This window comes from Hemitrygon akajei, chromosome 1 (genome assembly GCF_048418815.1).
Source record: "Hemitrygon akajei chromosome 1, sHemAka1.3, whole genome shotgun sequence".
NCBI lineage: Eukaryota > Metazoa > Chordata > Chondrichthyes > Myliobatiformes > Dasyatidae > Hemitrygon > Hemitrygon akajei.
This window is the reverse complement of record NC_133124.1, coordinates 171,715,188-171,741,907: the sequence shown is the minus strand read 5'-3', so window position 1 is coordinate 171,741,907 and position 26,720 is coordinate 171,715,188. Positions and strand designations below refer to the sequence as shown.

General features: G+C 41.3%; 1 protein-coding gene across 3 annotated transcripts in view; it reads right to left on the bottom strand.

The window, feature by feature from the left end:
- LOC140732327 (nectin-1-like) overlaps positions 1 to 26,417 on the bottom strand; it is a 32,206-nt gene extending 5,789 nt beyond the window's left edge. Inside the window, exons 1-7 of one of the 3 annotated variants that reach the window (XM_073054823.1) lie at positions 26,138 to 26,415; positions 24,432 to 24,779; positions 14,700 to 14,993; positions 12,778 to 12,895; positions 11,632 to 11,801; positions 6,568 to 6,693; positions 2,208 to 2,242 (exon numbers count right to left, since the gene is read on the bottom strand). In XM_073054823.1, the coding sequence (XP_072910924.1) occupies positions 2,208 to 2,242; positions 6,568 to 6,693; positions 11,632 to 11,801; positions 12,778 to 12,895; positions 14,700 to 14,993; positions 24,432 to 24,779; positions 26,138 to 26,183 (1,137 nt within the window). In that variant the 5' untranslated portion in view covers positions 26,184 to 26,415. Of the gene's footprint in view, positions 1 to 2,207; positions 2,243 to 6,567; positions 6,694 to 11,631; positions 11,802 to 12,777; positions 12,896 to 14,699; positions 14,994 to 24,431; positions 24,780 to 26,137 lie in introns of all 3 variants that reach the window. The other 2 variants (XM_073054833.1, XM_073054838.1) reach the window with 2 other exon arrangements.
- Positions 26,418 to 26,720: the final 303 nt, after the last annotated feature.

The following is a 26,720-nucleotide window of genomic DNA, read 5'->3' as shown; positions in this document are numbered from 1 at the left end:
TCTCATCCTCCTTCTCTCCAGAGAGTAAAGCCCTAGCTCCCTTAATCTCTAATCATAATGCATACTCTCTAAACCAGGCAGCATCCTGGTAAATCTCCTCTGTACCCTTTCCAGTGCTTCCACATCCTTCCTACAATGAGGCGACCAGAACTGGACACAGTACTCCAAGTGTGGCCTAACCAAAGTTTTATAGACTCTTGCAATTGCCTTCATCCTGAAATAATGAGTAGATGATCTGCCACAGCATCCTTCAGCTGTTCCAGCATGATAGATGCCTATCTGCGGCCACTTCTATTAACATCACCGGATATCAACAAATTTCTAAAGATACCGGATACAGAAAGGCCTTTTGGCCCTGACAACATTCTGGCAGTGGTACTGAAGTCTTCCTCTCTGCAGCATAGTCAAGCTGTTTCAAGCCAGCTATAGTCATGGCATCTACCCAACAACGGAGTATTTTTCAGGCATTCATTGTTTATAAGAAGCAGGGAATTCCCAGGCAATTTCCGCCCGCTTGATCATTAGTCTATTATCGATCATTGGCAAAGTGGCAGAAAGAATGATCTCAGAGCTCAACATAGGTTATTCCATTTAGCCCTTCATCTCATTGCTACGTCATGGACAAAATTATGGACACCAGAGATGAAGTGAGACTGACTGCCCTTGACATCATGGCAGCTTTTGGTCGATTATGGCATCTAGGTGTCTTGGTTAAACTGGTGTTAATTGGAATCAGGGTGAATGCCTTCTTTTGGTTGGAATGACACCACATCAAAATAAAAGCTCATTGTGGTGTTCCACATCAATTTCAGATAAAGGACAAAGCTGCAGGAGTTCATCAGGCCTGTAACCTAGGACCAGTTTTAGTCATGAGATCAGAAGTAAGGACGTAAGGATATTTGATTGATGAAGTATCCTATATCCAAGTGCAGCACGGCCTGCACAGTATCCAGACCTGCACTGATGGTTGACAAATAACATTCACACCACACGTGACAGTCGGTGATGATGTCTAACAGAAGAAAATCCACATATCACCACTTGATGTTCAATAGATTTACCATCACTTAATCTCCTGCTGTCAGTATCCTTTGGCTTGCCATGGACTGAAGTAGTCATATACAAATTATCGCTACTAGAGCATGTCAGAGGCTAGGAATCCTGTGATAAGTAATTCACCTCATAACTCCCCAAAGCATGACCACTATCTATAAGGCTGAAGTGAAGAGTATAATTGAATACTTTCCATTTGCCTCAAAGAGTGCAGATACAAATGTACTTCTACTTGGCTCTCTACACGACATTGCAGCATCCTTAATCGGCACCCTGTCAACGTATGCAATCACTCCAGCACTGAAACAGAGCATCATTTACAGGGATCATTGCATCGACAAAGTGCCAACACTTTCCGAACTGGCAATTTCCACCAACTAGATGGACAAAGACATTAACAGCATGGGTGCACCACCACCTGGATGTTCCTTTTTCAGTCACACATCATCCTGAATTGGAAATATGAAGGACCAGTGATCAAATTTGTTCATCATATACTTTTACGTGTAGTAGGAATTTACTGTGGTGTGTTGGTCCGAAGAAAAACAACAACGTTCAACAATTGTAAAGTACTATTAAGAAATAATTTGAAGGTTAAAGTATGGATATGGAATACAGTATACATATATACCTAAATACCAGCATATGTTTACAATGACATCAAAGATATAGAAAGTGCTTGGAAGTGTTTACAGTGCAATATAGTGAAGAGGATAGTGGATAGCGGGGGTGGGGCATGTGTTGGTGAGTCCATTAACTGTATGGAGAAAGATACATTTAAGTTGGTGTTAAGATGTTGTTTACATTGCCCTAGAGTGTTTGTTAGAAGGAAACTTCTGGAAAAGACAGTTTGCAGGCTGGGTAGGGTCACAGTTACACATTCCTCTCCCCGCAGAGTCCCCAAGCCAAAATCGCTGAAGTCCCTCCCTAACAGTATTATGGGTGCATTCACACTTCATGCTCTGCAGCAGTGGACGTCATCATCTCATGAACACCTTCTCAAAGGCTAAGAGGGACAAACAATTAATTACCGACTAGAGCACACAGCTCGGCAGTGTATGAGACAGTGACAAAATCAGATTCCTAATCTGAAATCAGATGAACCGATTGCTCAGTTTCTGAGACCATGTTCTCAACTGTTAATGTCAACTTACGTTTTCTGGATGAACTTTTACTTCTTTCCTGGTGACTATATGAAAAGAAAAGATTACAATGAGTGTTCATTCGGAGACATTCACTTTTAAACCACATCACTTCAATATCTTTAAAAGTATTGTTTTGGTTGATTTGATTTTCTTGAAAGCCAATAAAATTAATCTCCACATAATAATAATATATTGAATTGACTTTATTTCTTAACGTCTTTCACATACATGAGGAGTAAAAATCTTTACGTTATGTCTCCATCTAAATGTGCAATGTGCAATCATAGTAATTTATTATAAATAGAACTGTCAATGTAATATAGAGTACACTCAAATCAGCATTAATTTGTCACTCTGATGGCCTGGTGAAAGAAGCTGTCCTGGAGCCTGTTGGTCCTGGGTTTTATGCTATGGTACTGTTTCTCGGATGGTAGCAGCTGGAATAGATTGTGGTTGGGGTGACTCAGGTTCCCAATGATCCTCTAGGCCCTTTTTACACACCTGTCCTTGCAAATGGCCTGAATCATGGGAAGTTCACAACTACAGATGGGCTGGGCTGCCCGCACCACACTGCAGAGTCCTGCGATTAAGGGAGGTACAGTTCCCATACCAGGCAGTGATGCAGCCAGTCAGGATACTCTCAATTGTGCCCTTGTAGAAAGTTCTTAGGATTTGAGGGCCCATACCAAACTTCCTCGACTCTCTGAGGTGAGGTGAAAGAGGTGCTGCTGTGCCTTTTTCACCACAGAGCTGGTGTGTACAGATCACGTGAGGTCCTCAGTGATGTGGATGCTGAGAAACTTAAAGCTGTTTACACTCTCAACCCCAGATCCATTGATGTCAATAGGGGTTAGCCCATTTCCATTCCTCCTGTAATCCACAACCGGTTCCTTTGTTTTCGTGACATTGAGGGAGAGGTTGTTGTCTTGATACCACTGTGTCAGAGAGATCACATCTTCCCTGTAGGCCATCTCATTATTGCTTCAGATAAGGCCAATCAATGTAGTGTCATTGGCATATTGAACTAGCAGATTAGAGATGTGAGTGGCGACACATTCATGGGTATACAGGGAGCAGACGATTACAATGAATGGAGCTGCTATCCCATTCCAGAATCTGCCGAGCTATCCCGGTTTCAAATGCCGGGTGTGTGCATGTAGAGTTTGCACATACTTCCTGCAAGCTTGTACACTGGCCTTGGAGCTCTGGCTTTTTCCCACAGTCCAAAGACGCCTGGATCAGTTGGGTTTAATTGGCCGCTGTAAATCCATGGCTGAGCTAGAGTGTCAAGATTACAGGCTTTCACGAGAGAAGAAGAAAACGGAGAAATGGACCATAAAAGAGAGGAGCAGAAGGAGGCCACTCGGCCCATCGACTCTGCTCTGCCATTCAATCGTGGTTGATCCAATTTTTCCAGTCATCCCAACTACCCTGCCTTCTCCCCATACCCTTTGATGCCCTGGCTAATCAGGAACTTATCTATCTCTACCTTAAATGCACCCAATGACTTGGCCTCCACAGCTGCTGGTGGCAACAAATTCCACAGATTTACCACCCTCTGACTAAAGTAATTCCCCAGCATCTCTGTCCTAAATGGACATCCTTCAACCCTGAATATGTGCCCTCTTGTCCTAGACTCCCCTGCCATGGAAAATAACTTTGCCATATCTAATCTGTTCAAGCCTTCCAACATTCGGAATGTTTCTATGAGATTCCTCTCCCTGCCTTCCCCACCCCACCACCACCACCGGCCGCTCCCTCATTTTCCTGAACTCCAGGGAATACAACCCAAGAGCTGCCAGATGTTCCTCATACGGTAACCCTTTCATTCCTTCTCTGAAACCTCCATAATTTCAGTATATCCTTTCTAAAATAAAGAGCCCAAAACTGCACACAATACTCCAAATATGGTCTCACAAGTGCCTTATAGAGCCTCAATATCACATCCTTGCCCTTAAAATCAATACCTCTGGAAATGAATGCCAATATTGCATTAGGCTTTTTCACCACCGACTCAACCAGGAGGGTATCCTGCACAAGGATTCCCAACTCCCTGTCACTCTCTGCATTCTGAATTCTCTCTCCATCTAAATAATAGTCTGCTCATTTATTTCTTCCACCAAAGTGCACGACCATACACTTTCCAACATTGTATTTCATTTGCTACTTCTTTGCCCATTCCCCTAAATATCTAAGTCTGTCAGCAGGCTCTCTGTTTCCTCAACACTACTCGCTCCTCTAACTATCTTTGTATCATCGGCAAATTAAGCCACAAATCCATTAATTGCATAGTCCAAATCATTGACATACATTGTAAAAAGCAATGGTCCCTACACCGACCCCTGTGGAACTCCACTGGTAACCGGCAGCCAGTCAGAATAGGATCCCTCTATTCCTACTTTCTGTTTTCTGCCAATTAACCAATATTCCACCCATGCTAGTAACTCCCTTGTAATTCCATGGGCACTTATCTTGCTAAGCAGCCTCCTTTTCAGCACCTTGTCAAAGGCCTTCAGAAAATCCAAGTACACCACATCCACTGCATCTCCTTTGTCTACCCTACTAATTTTCTCAAAAAAATTGAGTTAAGTTAGTGAGGCAGGATTTTCCTTTCAGGAAACCATGCTGGGTTTGGCCTATTTTGTCATATGACTCCAGGTACTCCATAACCTCATCCCTAACTATCGATTCCAACAACTTTCCAACCACTGATGTCAGGCTAACAGGCCTATAGTTCCCTTTCTGCTGCCTCCCACCCTTCTTAAGTAGCAGAGTAACATTTCCAATTTTCCAGTCATCTGGTGCAGTGCCAGATTCTATTGATACTTGAAAGATCATTGTTAATGCCTCCACAATCTCTCCAGCTACTTCCTTCAGAACCCGAGGGTGCATTCCATTAGGTGTAGGAGACTTATACACCTTCAGACCATTAAACTTCCTGACACTCTTGAATGTCCGATACACTGTAGATGTCTTCCACTGTTAACAATTTAAACAACTACATTAGCTTTCGAGGAAACCTAGATACAATGGACCGAAATAGTTTTCCAAATAAAAAAGGACCAATTGAAAATGGGAAACGGTGATGTGTTTCTATTGAGGAGTTCATTAAATGGGTCACTAGATTCGACTGTTTCATTATCGCCATTGAATGGCCATTTCGCATGATGTCTGAAGAGTTCCATATCAACTGGTCAAGTAGCCAATCCCCATGTGAATTCAACTTGAGCAAACAATGATCAATGTCTTCTGCTCTAAACAGCTCAGGTGATTGGATTTTGGGATGATGCAGAAATTTGATTGACATATAATGGATATTTCCATCAACTTACACATCCTCAATTTTTAATACCAGAAATCTTATCGGCAGCTATAACATTGTTTGGGGTTTCTTTAAACCACTAGAGTGCAAGAAAGTGCAAATATTTTCATACACTAATGGGAGAGTGAAAACAATGACTTGAGATCTTACAGAATCTGCAAAACATTACTAATATATTTTGTAAGTATCGGTTCGATCACATTTATAACAACCTCCAGAGGTTCTGCAATGCTGGAAATGCTGAGTAATGCACACAAATTACTGGAGAATTTCAGCAAGTCAGGCAGCATCTATGGAAAGGAACAAACAGTCGAGGTTTTGGACCAAATTCCTTCAGTGGTCCTAAAGGGGCATATCCAGGAACAACTAATTGAAATGATAAAGCTCCTTTGCCATTGTTATTTTATTTTTCTAAATATTGTAAATGAGGAGTGGGCTTGATATTTCCAGTTGAAGCATTGAACAAATTGGCTGAATTGTCCTCCAATATTTTATGATGTTATAGTCTTATATTGGGACAGGCAAGCAAAAGCTGGAAGATTTAAGAACATATTTAAACAATCTTAAACTCAATCATTTCCACCATCATTTGGTCTAGGGAAGAGTGGAAGGAAGGACGAGGGCCAGGCCAGGGGTCCAGAGTCACACGGGAGTGGGGGGGAGGTGGTGTGGTGGGAGAAGAGAGGACGAGAGACAGGTGTCGATGCAGAGGTGGGGTGTGGGGATCAGAGACATGGAGACCAAAGATGTGTAACAGAGTCAGGGGTAGGTACAGCCAGGGAACAATTTGGAGAGGGACAGAGGAAAGGGGTTAGTATAATTTAGCATCATGGGTATTAATATGGTGAGCCGCTAGGCTATACTGCCCTGTGTTCTGTGAAAGGGGAATGAATGGGAATATGCAGAAGAAAGGGAAGCAGTGGGCAGGGTACATATGTGTTAAGGCTTATTGCCTCCATGGACAGTTATCAGCGGAAAACGAAACCAAATCCCATGGGTATTCCTCCAATATTTAAAATGGTTCCCAAAACAGTTCCCGCCACTTACCACTAGTCTCGCGTCTTGTTTTCGTTACCGTTATGGTTACTGAAACAACAATGAGCAGCACTGTGACCAGCGTCCCTACGACAATATAGGCCAGGGTGGAGGCAAAAGGCTCACCTGTAAAATGAACTGCATCAGTTTGTAAATCACCGTGATAGACAGGACAGTTTCCATTAACATCAGCATCATATGTTTATACACATAGATATTTATCGATGCCCTTATCCAATGACGAGATAGAGACATACATAAACGTGCACACAGACACACGTGCTTTTCATAAAGGCCTGTGCTGTATAACCATACACAACTGCCACACAGACACCAGCTTCCTATAAAATCACACAGGCAATTTTCATCAGTCCCAGCATCCCGGTCAAATGCACACCAACGTACACAGGTACGCAGGTTTCACCACACTTTGGCTGATGAAATTCCTTCTCCTCTCCATTCTAAACGAGCATCCCTCAATTCTGAGGCTGTGTCCTCTGGTCTTAGGTTACTTCACCATAGGAAACATCATCTTCACATCTATTCTATAGGGGACTTGCAACATCCCATAGATTTTGATGCAATCCCCACTCATTCTTCTGAATTCCAGTGAGTACAGGCCCAGAGTCATTAAATACTTCACATGATAAGCTTTTCAATCCCGGAAGCATTTTCGTGAACCTCCTTTGAAATCTCCGCAATGTTAGTGTATCTTTTCTTAAAGAAAGGACTCAAAACTGCTCACAATACTTTAAGTGAGGCCTCACCAGCACTAATAGCTTTAATGTTACATCCTTGTACTTATATTCTAATCCTCTCGAAATCATTGCTGACATTACATTTGCCTTCCTCACCACCAACTCAATCTGCAATTTAACCTTTAGGGAATCCTGCACAAGGACTCCTAGGTCCATGTGCACCTCTGATTTTTTTTTTTTTAATTCTCTCCATGTAAAATATAGTCTACACTTCTACTTCTTCTACTGAAGAACGTGACGACAGACTTCTGGACAATGTATTCTATCTGTCACTTCTTTGCTCATTCTCCTAATCGGTCCAAATCCTTCTGCAGCCTCTCTGCTTCCTCAGCATTGCGTGGTGATCCACCAAACTTTGTGTTGGCCGCAGGCTTGGCCACAAAACCATCAATGCCTTCATCCAAATCCTTGACATATAACGTAAAAAGATGCCATCCCAACACTGACCCCTGTCAACTGCCACTACTCACCAGCAGCCAAGCACAAAACGTTCCCTTCACTCCCATACATTGCCTCCTGCCAGTTTGTCAGTGTTCCTTCCTGTAATACCACAGGATCTTAACTTCTCAAGCAGCCTAATCTGTGGCACCTTGTCAAGGGCCTTTTGAAAATCCAACTACACAATATCAACCGATTCTCCTTTGTCCTTCCTGCTTATAAGTTATTCAATAACTTTCAACAGATTTTAGGAAGTTTTCCCTCAATGAAACCATGCCAACTTTGGCCTATTTTGTTATAACCATTTAACAATTACAGCACGGAAACAGGCCATCTCGGCTCTTCTAGTCCATGCTGAATGCTTACTCTCACCTAGTCCCACCTACCTGCACTCAGCCAATAACCCTCCATTCCTTACCTGTTAGTACACCTATCCAATTATTTTTTTTAAATGACAAAATCGAACCTGCCTCTACCACTTCTACTGGAAGCTCATTCCACACAGCTACCACTCTCTGAGTAAAGAAGTTCCCCCTCATGTTACCACTAAACTTTTGCCCCTTAACTCTCAACTCATGTCCTCTTCTCTGACCTCCCCTACTCTCAATGGAAAAAGCCTATCCACATCTACTCTATCTATCTCCCTCATAATTTTAAATACCTCTTATCCACTTTTATATTCTGTAAAAGTGCCAGTACTTCCTCTTCTTTAATCATCATAGTTTCCATAACTACCCTACTTGTTTCCCTTACCTTACACAATTCAATATCCTTCTCCTTAGTGAATACCGAAGAGACAAAATTTTCAATCTTTAAGATAATTTTTCTTTCCTTGAGGCATTGTAAGTGTTGTTACTTGGAATTACTTGTGTTACTTTTGAATAATATAATGAAAAGATCTGAAAAGGAAAAGTGAATACCGAAGAAAAGAAATTGTTCAAAATCTCCCCCATCTCTTTTGGCTCCACACATAGCTGTCCACTCTAATTCTCTAAGGGACCAATTTTATCCCTCACTATCCTTTTGCTATTAATATAACTGTAGAAACCCTTTGGATTTATTTTAATCTTACTTGCCAAAGCAACCTCATATCTTCTTTTAGCTTTTCTAATTTCTTTCTTAAGATTCTTTTTACATTCTTTATATTCCTCGAGCACCTCATTTACTCCACGCTGCTTATATTTATTGTAGATCTCTCTCTTTTTCCAAACCAAGTTTCCAATATCCCTTGAAAACCATGGCTCTCTCAAACTTTTAACCTTCCCTTTCAACCTAACAGGAACATAAAGATTCTGTACCCTCAAAATTTCACCTTTAAATGACTTTCATTTCTCTATTATATCCTTCCCATAAAATAAATTGTCCCAATCCACTCCTAAATCCTTTTGCATTGCCTCAAAGTTAGCCTTTCTCCAATCAAAAATCTCATCCCTGGGTCTAGTCCTATCCTTCTCCATAATTATATTGAAACTAATGGCATTGTGATCACTGGACCTGAAGTGCTCCCCAACACATACCTCTGTCACCTGACCTATCTCATTCCCTAACAGGAGATCCAGCACTGCCCCTTCTCGAGTTGGTGCCTCTATGTATTGCTGCAAAAAACTATCCTGCACACATTTTACAAACTCCAAACCATCCGGCCCTTTTACAGAATGGGCTTCCCAGTCTATGTGTGGAAAATTAAAATCTCCCACTGATGAAGGGAAAGGTAAACTTAGGTAGAGGGATAGGTAAATGGAGGAATGGATTAAGGGGTATGATTAGCTTATGATCAATTGTCTTATGTTACTGGGCAGTCAGAAAGAAACTCTACCCAGCAACAGGTGATGCATTAGGCATTGTTCTCTAAAAGTGCTAAGCATAACTAAATATGGGTATGGTATGATTGAAGGGGCATCTTAAGGCATAACTAAATATGGGACAGAACATTTGAGAGAAGGGGGTAGTGTCAGGGGGAGGTGCCAATATGAGGAAGTTAAGTTGTATTTAGGCTAGTCTTGGCAGAAATAATTATAACTGACCAATAATGATTTTACATCTAATTGTATCTTAGCATGTGATCAAAACTATTCTAAAACTGTATTAACTCATGTAATTATAATATTTCCTGTAATGATCAATGTAATAAATTGTGTGGAATTGTGTTTGGGGTTGGCAGTGTCCGGACTGTCTCTTTGGGAGATCAGTCTGTAACTTCCCCCATAGCATGCTATGAATAAAAAGTGAAGTTTGATGAAGCATCGCTTGTTTTATGGTTTTATTGAATTTGTGGTACCTTGCACTATTGCATCGGGTTGATCCACCTTTGGCACCACAATCACAACCTTGTGCTTACTACAAATATCTGCTATCTCCTTACAAATTTGCTCCTCCAATTCTCACTCCCCATTAGGTGGTCTATAATACACCCCTATAAGTGTTACTACACCTTTCCCATTCCTCAGTTCCATCCAAATAGCCTCTCTAGATGAGCTATATGCCTCCAAGTTCGCCAAAACCATATCCTTAGCAATTGACCCCAACAAATGCTGGACAACTGAGGTCAGACTAACTGGCCTATAATTTCCTTTCTTCTGCCTCTTTCCCTTCTTCAAGAGTGGAGTGAATATATATATACCTAATACTCTCTCAGAGAGAGAGAGCTATGGTGGCTCTGAAATTTACACAGTAATGTAATAGTTAACATGGAGTGGAAAAAAAGATTATATAAATCCGGTGGGAGCTAAGGATGCTGGGAATGTCGGGGGATGGCGCTGCGAGAGGGGTGTGGTACGGGTGTGGGGGAGCTCGTGCAGAAACACCGGCCAAGTTAATTTGATTCCGAACAATTGGTTTATGATCAATACTGAATGTCATTGTGTTGCTTCCTGCGCTCTCCCCTCTGTGACCTGTTTTCCCAATCATGACTCCCCTCTCCCTGGTCCTTTCCACTTTCAATCCACAAGAAACCCATCTTAGAATCGGTTTTATCATCACACACGTATGTTATGAAATGGTTTTTTGCAGCAGCAGCAGTACAGTATAATAGATAAAGACCATGAGATATAGGAGCAGTATTAGACCCTTAGGCCCATTGAGTCTGCTCGTTTATTTCATCAAGGCAGATCCATTTTTCCTCTCTGCCTCAGTCTCCTGCTTTACTCCCATATCCGGTCGTGCCCTAACCAATCAAGAATCTACATAAAGACTTGACCTCCACAGCCACCTGAGGCAACAAATTCCATAGATCCACTACTCCCTGGCTGGAGAAATTCCTCCTCATCTCCATCCTAAAAGGACACCCCTCTATTCTGAGGCTGTGTCCTCTGGTTTTAGCCTCCCCCACCATAAGAAATGTCCTCTCCGCATCCACTCTGTCAAAGTCTTTCACCATTTGATAGGTTTCAATTAGGTCACCCTTCACCTGAATTCCAGTGAATACAAGCCCAGGACCATCAAACCGCTTTTCCTATTGCGAGCTGTTTAATCCCAGAATCATTTTTGTGAACCTCCTTTGACCCCTCTGTAGTTTAAACACATCCTTTCTAAGAATAAGGGCCCAAACCTGCTCACAATACTCCAGGTGAGGCCTCAACAGTGCTTAATAAATTCTCAAAATTACATCCTTGTTTTTATATTCTAGTCCTCTTGATATGAATGTAAACATTGCAGTCACCTTTTTCACCAATGACTCAACCTGGAAATTAACTTTTGGGACTCATAAATCCCTTAGCTCCTCATTACCTCTGTACAGTGTAACTGTCTAAAGTATCCCAGCTAAAGTATATGTCAATGTGTTGTATTTTTCTGCAGTACCGTACATATCCCCTCATCTCCCATTAATATCAACGTTGTTATTAATCACAGTGAATGGTTAAGGGTAACTGCTGAGGTGTACCTGCAGTTCTTGAGTCCATCGCTTTTACCACAACTGTAATTTCACTCCTTCCTTTTCCAATCGCATTTGTTGCTTCACAGATCCAGGTGCCATTAACAGAGTAATCGATCTGTGTTATAAACAGGCGATTATCTTTGACATGAACAGTAGGAGGCAAGGACCCCGTTGACCTGCATTAAAAGAGATAATCGTCTGTTAACAACACTTCATCTCTTTCGGAATATGATAGACCGAGAGAATCGTTGGTCTGTATAGTATACAAACTGCCGTTTGGCCAACCCATGACTAACTGTTGGACCATTGATAAGAAGCCCACATTTGCATTGTGTCCATATCCTTCCATAAGTGTTCCTGTTTAAATTGTCTTAAGCATAAGAACTGTATCTGATTTCCCCATCGTTTCTGGCACCATGTTCTAGTTATCAATCAATATATGGAAAAGCTTCCCTAGCAAATTCCTTTTAATAATTCCTCTGTATCATCTTAAGCCTGTGCTTTCTCTTTCACGTGCCTAACAAGGAAAATCAATTGTGTCTGTTTACCATTTCAGTCCATCCCGTATACACTCAGTCACTTTCGCTCTGGAGGAAACATGATCAACCATTCAAATCCATCCCTGGAAGCAATGTCCCCAATGCAGGCAACGCCACAGTGAGTCCCTTCTGCAATCTCTTCAAAGCAGCCAATTGTTTTCTGTAGTCTTGCGACCAGAGTTACACGCATTACTTTAAGAGCTCGCTAAACACTTACAGCAAAACCCAGCTGTTGTATGGTACATCGCGGTCTATGACGGCAAACATGTCACGTGTATTCTTCAACATGTCACACACTTGTGCCACTTATAGGAAAATAGACACTTGAGCCCCAAACCTGTTCCGATCACATTCATCAAATCTCTATCATTTACTGGTGTAATGCCTCATTTGACCTTCAACTTTGCTCCCGTCTGCATTAATACCAATTTGTCAACACTCTGCCAAAGTGCCATAGTTTCTTATTATGTTAAAAGCTGTTAAAGTTAAAACTATTTGTTTTATGTAAAGCTTTTGCTGTGATCCGATTAATTTTAAAGCTTTTCCCCAATGATCGTAAGTATATATAATGATCATGAATTACATTAGTATGATTTAGAGCAAGTTAACTTACATTGTCCAGCGGTAGCTTCTAACTGGAGGATTTGCCTTGGCAAGGCATTCCAGGCTACGGTTAGAACTCTTTACATACCAGTTGCCATCGTACCCTCTAATTGTTATTTCCGGTCGGTCTGAAGGTGAAAAAGAAGCACAGATTATTCCCTATCAGAATTTCATGCTGGCAATTGAAACAAATAATATGCAAAATAATGCACTACGTAGAAATATAAATAAGATCAACTTGATCTGGAGAAAATTCCTGCCGTGGAGAATTATTCAGCTTTTAACTGGAGCCCGGCATCAGGCGGAAGGTACTGGAATTTATTGTCAGAAAACATCGAAAGTGCTTTCAGAAAAGAACATTTCCGCTGTGTTGTTGTTTCCAGGCACACAATGTGACTTCTCTGACCATTACTGAGTGTGACTGTGTTGCTTCCTGTGCTCTCCCTTCTCTGACCTGTTTTCCCAATCATGACTCCCCTCTCCCTGGTCCTTTCCACTGTCAGCCCACAAGAGCCCCATCTCAGAATCAGTTTTATCATCACGCACATATGTTATGAAATGTTTTGTTTTGCAGCAGCAGTACGGTATAATAGATAAAGACCATGAGATATAGGAGCAGTATTAGACCCTTAGGCCCATCGAGTCTGCTCGTTTATTTCATCAAGGCTACATTTAGCTGAGAGATGTCTTCCTTTTCCCTTAGCTGGGGATCCCTCGAAAACTGTGACCACGTGTCAGAAACTTGCCGCAAGGTTTGTTCTCACACTCCCTTGGCCATTAGTTCGACCCATGATTACCTCCGCAAACAATGGACATTCTCCCACAATACAATCTAATAGTCATTAAACTACTGTCATGTAAGTGACAACACAAGTGTCTTATCCTCCGTAATTATACCTGCACACTAGGAGGTATATATTTTCTTCAGGTTCATTGCACGGACATAATTATACTCAGTGGCCTCTTGACTAGGAACACTTCTACTCCTGCTCATTAATGCAAATGTTTAATCAGCCAATCCTGTGGCAGCAACTCAATGCCTAAATGCATGCAAATATTATGGACAAACACTTCTCGGGCTGTTAGCCGGATATAGGTATTGATTTTATCTGATGTTTTGATGACAAAGTCTGCCATCGTCATCAAGGATGATGCCTAGGCACGTCTAGTCCGATAGGATATGTACCCCCATCGTTATATACTACTGGATTAGACGTGACTTCCCATCATCCCTGATGGATAAGGCAGAGTTTGTCACCAAAAGGTCGGTTAAAATCGATACCTGTAGCCCAAGAAGAGTTTATTCGTCATATACACCGCGAAGGTGCTATACTTTTTTTTTCATGCAGATATTGTCAGGAGGTTCAATTGTTGTTCAGAGCAGACATCAGAATGGGGAGGAACTGTGACCAAAGTGACTAAAACCATGGAATGATTGTTGGTATCTCGGAAGCTGCTAATTTCTAGGGATTTTCACGCACAACTGTCTCTCGACTTTACAGAGCATAGTGCAAAGGAGAAAATAAACACAACATCCTGTGGGTCACGGTTCTGTTGGGAAAATGACTTGTTAATGAGTGAGGTCAGAGGAGAATGGCCAGGCAGGTTCAAGCCTATGGGTAAAGAACATTTACTCTAATAATCACACATTTCAACAGTGAAGTGCTGAAGCACGTCTGAATGGAAAATGCGTTGAATCTTTAAGTGGACGAACACACAGAAATACAGCCAGTGGTCACTTTATAGGTACCTCATGAATGCAATAAAGTGGCCACTGAGTGTATAATGTTGTTGTGGGCAATACAAGAGAAATAACAATGTCACAGAAATACTCCACCATTATACTCTTCTCATGTCTTTGATAAGCGGCTATGCTTAATACTGCAGCTGAAATTTTAATTATTTATTATTTTATCATTCGGCAAGACTTACACCTAATTGACAATGCCACAGTCAAATCCATTGCGTCGGTGAATGCGTTGTGTGATATAAAGCAGGTCACATTCTTCCCATCGTCCATCCTGTTTGGTATGATTCTGTACTGGCTGAGAACGGTCACCGTTCCATTTGTATTTTCCATCCTTGTAAATGTGGCGTTTCCTGGAATTCTATCACTCCAAGTTATAACTGCCGCCGGTTTCCCATTGGCTGCTGTACAGTGGGCAACTGGTGCTTCGGAGAATGAAGCAGCTGCTGGGACCGCTAACAACTCAGTCAAAGGCTTCACTGAGGATAGAAGAGTAAAGTGATAAATCGGGTTATTGTACTTACATGCACAGAGGTACAGAGAAAATAAATATTTTGCCCGCCACTGGTCTGAAGGCTCTTGGGAAACGGAGTGGTCTGAATATAGATAACTCACCTAGGTGAGATGGACTACACAAGGTAACTGGAGAGATTGTAGAGGGATTGGTAATGATCTTTCAAGAATCACTAGATTCTGGAATCGTTCTGTAAGACTGGAAAATTGCAAATAGCACTCCACTCTTCAAGAAGTGAGAGAAGCAGAGGAATGGAAATTATAGGCCAGTTAGTTTGACCTCAGTGATTGGGATGATGTTGGCGTCGATTGTTAAGGATGTGATTTCAGGGTACTTGGAGGCACATGATAAAAGAGGCTGTAGTGAACATGGTTTCCTCAGGGGAAAAACCTTGTCTGACAAATCTGATAATCTGAAAATATAACAAGCAATATAGGCAAAGGAGAATCAGTTTAAATTGTGTACTTGGATTTTCAGAAGGCTATTGACAAGGTGCCACACATGAAGTGCTTAACAAGCTAAGAGACTATGGTATTACAGGAAAGATTCTAGCATGGATAAAGCAGTAGCTGATTGACAGGAGGCAAAGTGTGGGAACAAAGGAAGTTTTCTCTGGTAGACTGCTGGTGACTAGAGGAGTTGTGTTTAACTATGTTGGGATCAATTATTTTTACTGTACATTTTATGTCACTGATTTCAATGATGGGACGGATGGCTTTGTTGCAAAGCTTGCAGAAGATGTGAAGCTAGGTGGAGGGGCAGGTAATTTTGTGGAAAAAGGGGTGGGGTCTTCAGAAAGACAGACAGATTTGGAGAATGGGCGAAGAAGCAGCAGATGGAATAGAGTGTCGAGAAGTGTATGGTTATGTACTTTGGTAGAAGAAATGAAAAATGGAGAGAAAATACAAAAATCTGGGGTGCAAACGGATTTAGGAGTCCTTGTGCAGAATGCTTTAAAGGTTGATTTGTAGCTTGAGTCTGTGGTGGGGAAGGCAAATGCAATGCTAGTGTTCATTTCAAGAAGGCTAGAAAATGAAAGCAAGAATGTAATGTTGGCACTGGTGTGGTCTCATTTGGAATTTTGTGTGCGGTTTGTGGCATTTTATCTTAGAAAGAATGTACTGAAATTGCAAAGGGTTCTAAAGAACTTCAGGAAAATAATCCCAGGATTTAATGGCTTGTAATCGGAAGAGCGTACAATGGCTCTGGGCCAACTGTAATTTCAAAGAATAGATAGATAGATAGATACTTTATTCATCCCCATGGGGAAATTCAACATTTTTTCCAATGTCCCATACACTTGTTGTAGCAAAACTAATTACATACAATACTTAACTCAGTAAAAAATATGATATGCATCTAAATCACTATCTCAAAAAGCATTAATAATAGCTTTTAAAAAGTTCTTAAGTCCTGGCGGTAGAATTGTAAAGCCTAATGGCATTGGGGAGTATTGACCTCTTCATCCTGTCTGAGGAGCATTGCATCGATAGTAACCTGTCGCTGAAACTGCTTCTCTGTCTCTGGATGGTGCTATGTAGAGGATGTTCAGAGTTATCCATAATTGACCGTAGCCTACTCAGCGCCCTTCGCTCAGCTACCGATGTTAAACTCTCCAGTACTTTGCCCACGACAGAGCCCGCCTTCCTTACCAGCTTATTAAGACGTGAGGCGTCCCTCTTCTTAATGCTTCCTCCCCAACACGCCACCACAAAGAAGAGGGCGCTCTCCACAACTGACCTATAGAACATCTTCAGCATCTCACTACAGACATTGAATGACGCCAACCTTCTAAGGAAGTACAGTCGACTCTGTGCCTTCCTGCACAAGGCATCTGTGGTGATCTAATTGAATCCTATCAAATTCCGAAAGGCCTTGAGAGACTGGATGAGCAAATAATGTTTCCTATAGTGGGAGAGTCTAAAATCAGATTATACTGCCTCAAAATAGAGTGGCGTCTTTTTAGAATGGAGATGAGGAGTAATTTCTTTAGCCAGAGAGTGATGAAACTGTGGAATTCATGGCCACAGGCAGCTGTGGAGATCGTGTCTTTATGTGTATTGAAGGCAAAGCTTGGTAGGAAGCGATAATCCCAGCTATACCAAAAGAAGGCCAGGATAAAATGGAATGCGGGTCATTTAGACCAATATCCATTCTTAATATAGATTATAGTTTATTTACCTCCATCATGGCCAAACGATTAGAGGAGTTTCTACCCATACTGATACGTAATGATCAGTCAGGTTTTATATTGACAATGTCAGACACAAGACAATATACGAAGGACACTTCACATTATGGATCACATACAAAAAAATAAAATCGAAGCACTAGTGATAAGCGTGGACACTGAAAAAGCATTTGATTTGGTTAATTGGAATTTTCTTTACAGAGTTTTACATAGATTTGGTTTCCAGGACACAATTATTAAAACTGTACAGACACTATATGACAATCTTACTGCTAGGATTACAATCAATGGATATTTATCAAATAGTCTTACCCTAGAAAGGGGCATGAGACAGGGTTGTGCATGGTCACCACTACTCTTCACATTATATCTGGAACCATTAGCTCAATACATCAGACAAAATGAAGATATCAGGGGAATTACTATTATAAGGAGAGAGCATAAATTGGCTTGTTATGCGGATGACATTTTGATCTATCTAGGGCAACCAACATACTCTTTACCTAAATTGATGCAATCCTTTGAACAATATGGTCAATTATCAGGATACAAAATCAACATAGATAAAACCCAATTACTTTCATATTACTATAGCCCACCAAGAGAAATTGAAAGTCAATACCCCTGGGCATGGCACACAGAGTCTTTCAAATATTTGGGCATCATTATGCCAAAAGATTTGGCAAAATTATCAGAACGTAATTATCAGCCTTTATATAAAAAAATTAAGAAGATGTGGCAAGATGGAGCCTGGTTCCTGTTTTCAGTTTCAGTTCAAGGATTGAGTCTATTAAAATGAATATACTGCCCAGACTGTTCTATCTCTTTCAGACCCTACCAATAGAGATTAATGAAAATCAACTCAATGAATGGAACAAGATGCTATCAAGGTATATTTGGCAGGATAAAAGGCCTGGAGTTTGTCCATTTTAATGCAAGGAGTATTATGAACAAAGTGGATGAGCTTAGAGCATGGATCAATACTTGGAGATAAGATGTTGTGACCATTACAGAAACCTGGATGGCTCATGGGCAGGAATGGTTAGTGCCAGGCTTTAGATGTTTCAGAAAGGACAGGGAGGGAGGCAAAAGAGGTGGGGGCATGGCAGTGCTGATCAGAGAAAAAGTCACTGCTGCAGAAAAGGTGGAAGTCATAGAGGGGTTGTCTATGGAGTCTCTGTGGGTGGAAGCTAGGAATAGGAAGTGTTCAATAAATCTACTGGGTGTTTTTGCAGACCACCCAGTGTAACAGGGACAGCGAGGAGCAGATAGATTCATGAAAGGTGTAATAATAACAGGTTTTCGTGGTGGGAGATTTTAATTTCCCAAATATTGATTGGCATCTCCCTAGAACAAAGGATTTAGATGGGATAGAGTTTGTTAGGTGTGTTCAGGAAGTTTTCTTGACGCAGTACGGAAAAACCCTACAAGAGGAGAGGCTGTACGTGATCTGGTATTGGGAAATGAATCTGGCCAGGTGTCAAATCTCAAAAACTATTGGAGGGGGGTACACAATGCCCTACAAGACATCTTTAAATGTGAAATACCCTTGGAGAGTAAGACCATATATTTTAGATATGTACCTCAAGAATTGTTGAAAAGAGATAAATATTTAATGAATATACTGTTGGCGGCTGGTAAAAAGACTCTTACTTGGAAATGGTTATCACAGGAGAGCCCAACTTTAAATACATGGATGGAAATTACAATGGACATTTAGAAAATGGAGAAGATAACAGCATCTGGTAATCATAAGCTAGAACAATTTGATTCATACTGGGAAAAATGGTTTAACTACATAATGCCTCATAGGCCTGATTTTATTCTCACAAATCAATGAATCTGTTGTAAAAAAAAAAGATCACTCCCTACTTGTACATAGTTATTTCCTTTTGCTTGTTTGTTCTTTCCACTTTTTTCTATAAGTGTATACCTCAGATAAATACTTTGTGGAGATTTTGTGATATATATGATTATATGATATATATGTACAATGTCTGAGATACATCTTATGGAAATGTTTGTTTGATGAACTTCAATAAAAATAAATTATATATAAAAAACCCACCGGTCTGAGCACGTCCCTTCTCTGTCACCTGCCTGTACTCCCTCTCGCACTGTCTACAAGCTTTTTCTATTTGTGAGCCAACTGCCCCTTCCTCTGTCTCTTCAGTTCAGTTCCCAGCCCCCAGCAATCTAGTTTAAACTCTCCCCAATAGCCTTAGCAATCCTCTCCACGAGGATATCAGTCCCTCTCAGATTCATGCAACCCGTTCCTTTGTACATGTCATGTCTGCCCCAAAAGAGGTCCCAATGATCCAGAAATCTGCAACTGCCAGTCTCCCATCCAACCCAGTGCAGGCCTGCGTCCTGGAAACTTCCCAAGCCACAAATCCATGGTCTCGTGATGTATTCTATGTACTCTTATGTAATCCTATGTATTCTTTTGGAGTTCTGGTTTTCATGGATGCCTGCCAAGACAATTATTTCAGGTTGTATACTGTATACATTTTCTGATAATAAATGGAACTATGTGAACCAATTGAACAAGGCTTCACTCCCTGATCAGCTCAATACTTTCTATGGTCGCCTTGGCCATCAAACCATGGAGGAATCTGCATTAACTCTCACAGCCCTGAATACCCTGTGATACAGTCTTTGAGACAGAAGTGAAATACGGTGAACCCACGGAAAGCATCCAGCCAAGATGGGGTACCTGGCCGAATACCAAAGATCTGTGCTGATCAACTGGATGAAGTGTTCACAGATATCTTTGGCCTTGGCAGTCTGAGATACCCGCCTGCTTTAAGCTAGCTTCGGTTATACTGCTACCTAAGAAAAACGTGATACCCTGCCTCAATGACTATCGTCCAGTAGCATTTATATCTAGTATGATGAAATGCATTGAGAGGTTGTGATGAAACATATCAACAGCTGACTGCGAAGTGACTTGGATCCACTCTAATTTTCCTTCTGACATAGCAGGCCCACGGCAGATGCCATTTCATTGGCTCTTCTCTCAACCCTGGAATAGCTGGACACCAAAGTGCATACTTCAGGATGCTCATTATCGACGACAACTCGGCATTCAATACTATCGTCCACTCAAAACTAACCAATAAGCTTCAAGACCTCGACTGCTTGTACTTGTACAATTAGATTCTCATTTACTCATATACAGTCCCCAATCAGATTGGCAACAACATCTCCTCACAATCTCCTCAGCAGAAGTGCACCACAAGGCTGTGTACCTGGCCCCCTGCTCTACTCACTTTATACTTATAAGTGTGAGGCTAAGCACAGCTCCCATGTCATATTTAAATTTTCTGACGACACGCCTGCTGATGACCGAATCAAATGTGGTGACAAATCATCACATAGGAGAAAGATTAAAAATCTGGCTGAATGTTGCCACAACAGCGATCTTTCACTCAACGTCAGAAAGACCAAGGAGCTGATTATTGACATTAGAAGGAAGAATCCGGAGACCCATGAACGTCCTCATTGTGGGGGTAGAGATGGAGAGGGTCAGCAACTTTAAATTCCTCTGCATTGTCATTTTAGAAGATCAGCGCGAAAGTGCAGTAATGCAGAAAGCACAGCAGTGCCTCTACTTCCTCAGGAATTTGCCGAGGTTCAGCATGACATCTGAAAGTTTAACAAATTTCTATAGATGTTTGGTGGAGAGCATATTGACTGGCTGCATCACAGCCTGATGTGGAGAAAAGAATGCCCTTGCAATGGAAAGCCCTAAAAAAGTTGTTGATATGGCCCAGTCCAGCAAGGCTAAAGTCCTCCCCACCACTAAGCTCATTTTACACCGAGCGCTCTTACAGGAATATAACATTCATCATCAAGGACCGCAACCACCCAGACCACACTCTGTTCTCGATGCCACCATCAGGAAGAATGCATATGGGCCTCAGGGCCTACACCACCAGTTTCAGGAATAGCTATTACCCCTCAACCATAAAGCTCTTGAAGCAGAAGTGATAACTTTAATTAACTTCTCTCGCCCCATCACTGAACTATTCCCAGAATCTATAGGCTCAGTTTCAATGACTCTTCATCTCACATTCTCGATATTTATAGCTTATTTATTATTACTTTTTTATATTTTTCTCAGCTCAAGCTGGTAAAACCTGAGGTATGGGCATAGCCAAGCATAGTCAGTTCTCAATTACTAAAACTCTTTGGGACTATTCTAATTGTGACTTTCTAAAAATTTACACAAATGGTGCTGTGTAGTCCTAATTGTTTAATGCTATTGCATGGGGTCTTTGGGATGATATCAGTTGTAGATTTTACTATTGGAACAATGTATACCCTGTTCATGTTCCAAAATCTTTCAATTATTATTTTCTCTTTCAATTATTATTATTGCAATTGATTGTTTTTTCTCAGTTCAAGCTAGTAAAACGTGAAGTTGGGGCATTTCTCAAATGCTAGGAACTATCGGACTATTCCAGAGGTCTTTAGCATTGTGGCTTTCTGAGGATTTACATAGACTTTGCTGTATAGTCCTAATTATTTAATCCTATTGTGCAATGACTTTGGGACGACACCATTTGTAGATATTACAAGCGGGACAATGTATACCCTGTTCATGTTCCATAATCTTTCAATTTCCTCTTTTAATTCAGCATATTTCAGGTGTTTTTCACTTATTGATTTATGTATTTGATGTGTGTTTGGAATTGTTGTATCTAAAAAGTAAGTTGTTCTTACTTGTTTATTTTGTATTCTTATATCCAGACAGTCATTATGTGTATATTTCTCGTTGGTAGTTCTGCAGTTTATTTTCCTTTGTGCATTGTTTGTCCATCCTGTTGGTTGTAGTCCTTCACTGATTCTATTGTGTGTCTTGGATTTACTATGTATTCCAGCAAGAAAACTAATCTCAGGGTTGCATATGGAAAAATATACGTACTTTGATGATAATTTTATTTTGAACTTTGAATATGTTTACAATTCCTTTATGAAGTATGTTCATTGACCGCAGTTGGAAAATAGGCCAAACGATTCACCAAATCTGCTCTTCTCTTACATTCCTCCCACACCATCATCTCATCATCTCCTTACTCACTTGTTGTGTGGCTGCTCTTTCACAGATTTAACACCTTTACACCATGAAGGCAACCGGAGCGCCGGCAGAAACACAAATCTCCACAGAGACAAAACTAGTATATTTTTATCTTCACTTATACCCCTTACACGAAAACATTAAATGCAGCGGGAAGAAGCACAATTTTCACTCATTACTTGAAAGAATGGGAAGAGGAACTCTGTATTTTCTTCATTGAACAGTAATAAATGCGTTTTTAGAACAATATATTTCAAACGTGGAACTATTTTACCAACGTTAGTGGGATATAGACATCAGTAGAACGACGAGAATTTACTGCACATCTTAATTGCTTTTGAGTAAACGACGGTCAGCTAATACCTTGAACGGGTGTAGTTGGCTGTCGAAGATTCCCCAGCAAAGATATATGTGCTTTTCTACGGTCAGACCCAGTGACTTTGAGGGAGAAACAAAAAATTGCCAAGTAGGGTATGTGGTAATTAGATGAGGAACGACAAAATGGACGTCATTCAGCCGACAGAAAGCGCAGGGGAACACTGGGCGTTGCGGCTCCGGGGGTAAGGGCTATGCATTTTATTCATCGTGAGAATGAACATTATTACACTGCTAGCAGAGGGAATTGATATTTAGGCTGTTTGATAAATTAGTAAAAGAAACGTTTGAACGATGGTAGAACTGTATTCGCACAGCAGGACTCGTGACCTCTGTCTTGTGGATGGTGGAAACGCTGTAGGTTGTCAGTCGACCTCTGTGACTTACCCAGCATCTGATCCGCTTATATGTCCATAGTGTTTATGGCAAGCTGAACGGAATTGCTGGTCAATGCTTACCCTCCAGAATTTGAGGCCATATAAGTCGGCGACAGCAATTTGCATTGTTTTTCAAGCGAAGTTGATTAGATTCTTTGTTGAATCTGGCAACTCAATGAGGCAAATGGCGCATGCCTTTATGTTGCCGCGTTGTGCCTGCTGTTGTATTGATCCGTCACAAATCTTTTGCGAATGAAATTTAACACTGTGCAGTTATCAATTTACATCTCTACTTCAGATGAATCAGTAGAAGATGGTCGTGCCAAGGCCGTTGATCCATAGAACTCCTACAGTGATGTCCCAGGCTGACATTATAGACCAGAGCTGCGCCCCTGTTATTCTATATGAGGTGTAAGTCCAAGCATTGGGGTATTTTCTCTCAGATGGTCGGTAACCAGAGAATTGGTGCAAGTGCCGCCCCAATGAGATACAAGTACAGAAAGGAATTGTCCTATCCGACTCCCCAGATGGTCTGACAGTAACAACTTCTGACGCTAACCTCCCTCATTTTCTTGGTTTTCCAATGATCACACTCTCTCTCTTTCCCCTTCCGTCAAAGAAATAACTCACATCTTATACCCTTTGGTCCATTATAAACTACAGCTCAGTTATAGATTCTCACCCCGGGGAAACATTCTCTTCGAGTCCAGCATCACACGTTTGCCCCAGTCACGTGACATTTTATAAAGGGGGTAGTACTGTAGACTATTCTAAATAATAATAAATATAATATTATAAACGGCAACACTTTGTTAGTTGCTCCTAATTACCGGCTGTTACGCGCTGTAATATTTTGCAAATGATGCTCCAGGACCCGTCAAAGGTTGCAGATTCAGAACATTGTAATCTTTCAGGAGTTACATATGGTATTCTTTTAATTTTGAAAAGTTTCCAACACATACGATATTTCCCATAACGTGCTCAATTTATTCGATATTCATCCACTGAAGTCAGCTATCAATATTGAATCGTCCAAATGTTCTCGGTACAGTTTACAGCTCTGCGCTACCGGAAAAAGTAATGACCCTAAGTTCTCCGCCTTTCTCCAATAAACTGTAAACTGTATAGTGAGCATCCCTGTGGCATTCGACTGAATAACGTACAGCTACTTAGAACTAGTCGATTGGCGTTGGACTAAATTAATTACGTTTGCAATACTGCATTATACTGAAAGCTTTCTCGAATACGGGCAATGGTTGAAACTCAAAAGGAAGGAGTTAACTATTTTATTTCCCTTGACTACTTTTCATAGAACCCGAGTGAGAGAATTATAGTTCTTAGTAGTTACCTATAATTTGATCCCGCGCATTTTCCTACCTAGAACGGTCAGATTTGTTTTGGATTCATGCTTGCCGTTGGGAAATGTATTAACCTCGCAGTAGTAGAGGCCTTCGTCACTCAGCTGCAAGGGGTTGATGGTCAGCGTGCAGTCTGTAGGAGTGGCATTGCTCAAACTAAATCTGTTCGAGCCATCGGGGTAACTAATCCCAAACTGTGGGTTGTACACAGCCAAGTTCACGTCCCTGGTCGCAGCTTTCTTCAACCACGTGATCTGCACCAAATTCAGGTTCCTGGTGTCAGAAATAAAACAACAAGGCAGCCGGACTCCATCCCCAGCGATTCCTGTTATAAAATCCTCCACCTTCGCCACCTGAGTTCCCAGAACTGTGGAAAAGAGAAATTAAGGGAAGTGATTCTCCAGATACATCAGCAACTATTTTTCCAAACGAACTTGCCGTGAACCCGAGATGACGTCTGACCATTAAGCAATTAGCCATTTGATTATCATTGGATATCTAAATCGACAACACTTTTTCAGACGTACAGCACGGAAAGGTGGCCTTCTGCCCGATTCGTCCATGCCGACTAAGTTGCCTATTTCCGATTTCATTTATTTGGCCTGAATCCCAGCAGTTGTCCAATGCCTTAAATGTTATAAACTGCACTGGTCTTTGTCGCTTCCTCTGGCCGCTTGCTTCATTACACCCACCACACTCTGTATGAAACAGATATCCGTCCGGGGCCCTTTCTATTCTACCTTCTCACATTTAATCTACGCTTTCCAGTGTTGGACTCCGCCACCACTCTCGGGAAAAACAATGTGACCATCCAGCTTATCTCTGCCCCTCGTGATTTCATAAACAAATATAAGGTCACCACCTCTCGCTTCGGACGGAATAGTCCCAGCCTATTCAGTCTCTCCTTATAACTGAAATCTTGGCAATATCCTGGTGAATATTTCTGCACCCTTTACAAATTAAAGACATTCATGCTGTACCTATGCACCAGAACGGCACATAATACTCTCAGCAACGCCCAACATAGCTGACACATCACATTCCCAAAAGAGAGTTGTTCTGTCTGCTTGGATGGGAATCGGCAGGTTGAAATCATTCTTCCTTTAGGATGACCGTATGTGGGGCCCTTTTAGGAATTTCGAGTCAATTCTTCCATAGTTAAAAGATTAGTAAGCGTGCCGCGCGTTTATAAACGCCATGCCATTGAAAGGCAGATGGCTGACGGAATTGCCCGCCGAAGTCAGGCCGACTTCATGAATAATTAAAGTAAATAGTAGGAAAGTTCAGTAAGTCAGCCAACACCTGTGTGAAGAAGTTAACGATCCCATATCCCCCACCCCCCCCCCCCGGAACCAAGTTCTAAACGAATGCACATCATGTCTCATTAAGTTTACTTCTCTTTCAACAGATGCTGCCCGACTTCCCGAATTTTTCCATAGTTTTTTGTTTATGTTCAGATTTCTTGGAGATTTTTAGATTTAATTCATTGACAAAATCGGCGGTTTTAGAAGCGCTCGAGCATGAACCTTGGAATATTTGATCGGTGACCTTTAAAGCATTCAAAGCATCCGTGACCTTTAAAGTATTTAAAGCAATCTTTTAAGTATTCAGCTCAGATCAAGCGTCTATGACAGCCATTATAAACAATCCTGCAGAATCCATGACAAGTAAATCCGCTCAGACATTAAAACTAACTGAACCCTTGTCCTGGTTTTCTAAACGTACCTCCGAGCAATGTGAGCTGAAACAGTATCCGACATAACAGAAGCATTCCCGATACGACTTCAGCATCGGCAAAGAACGTTTCCCTTGGGTTCTTGAAATTATGCTTTGAACCTCGGGCTCTAGCTGACGCTCAGTTTCTGCATCGCCCTTATTTGTGGTTACTGTTCGCTCTACAAGAAAAGTGGAATTGAACATGGTTCTTGGCGCACGACCTAACTCAGCCAATCATGGTGGATCTCTTAAATCCAAACAGCATGCTCCTGAGTAACAAGAATCAAGCTCGGATTCCTCCCAGCCAATCGTCTGCCTGCCGCTCTCATTTCTTTCAACTTGCAAGCATAGTTGGGTTTTTTTGCTTGAATTTCAGGAAGGTAGAACGTAGAGAAAAAATTTGTTCGACGCATATTTACGAATGATTTTGTTCCTCCAGTGTTTTGGGAGAAAACAAATTCGGAAATCATTGGTTCCTTTTTCATAGAGTAATAGAGAAGTACAGCACATAAACAGGCTCTTGGACCCATCTAGTCCATGCTGAAACCATATAAACCTGCTTACTCCTATCGACCTGCACTGGGACCTTACC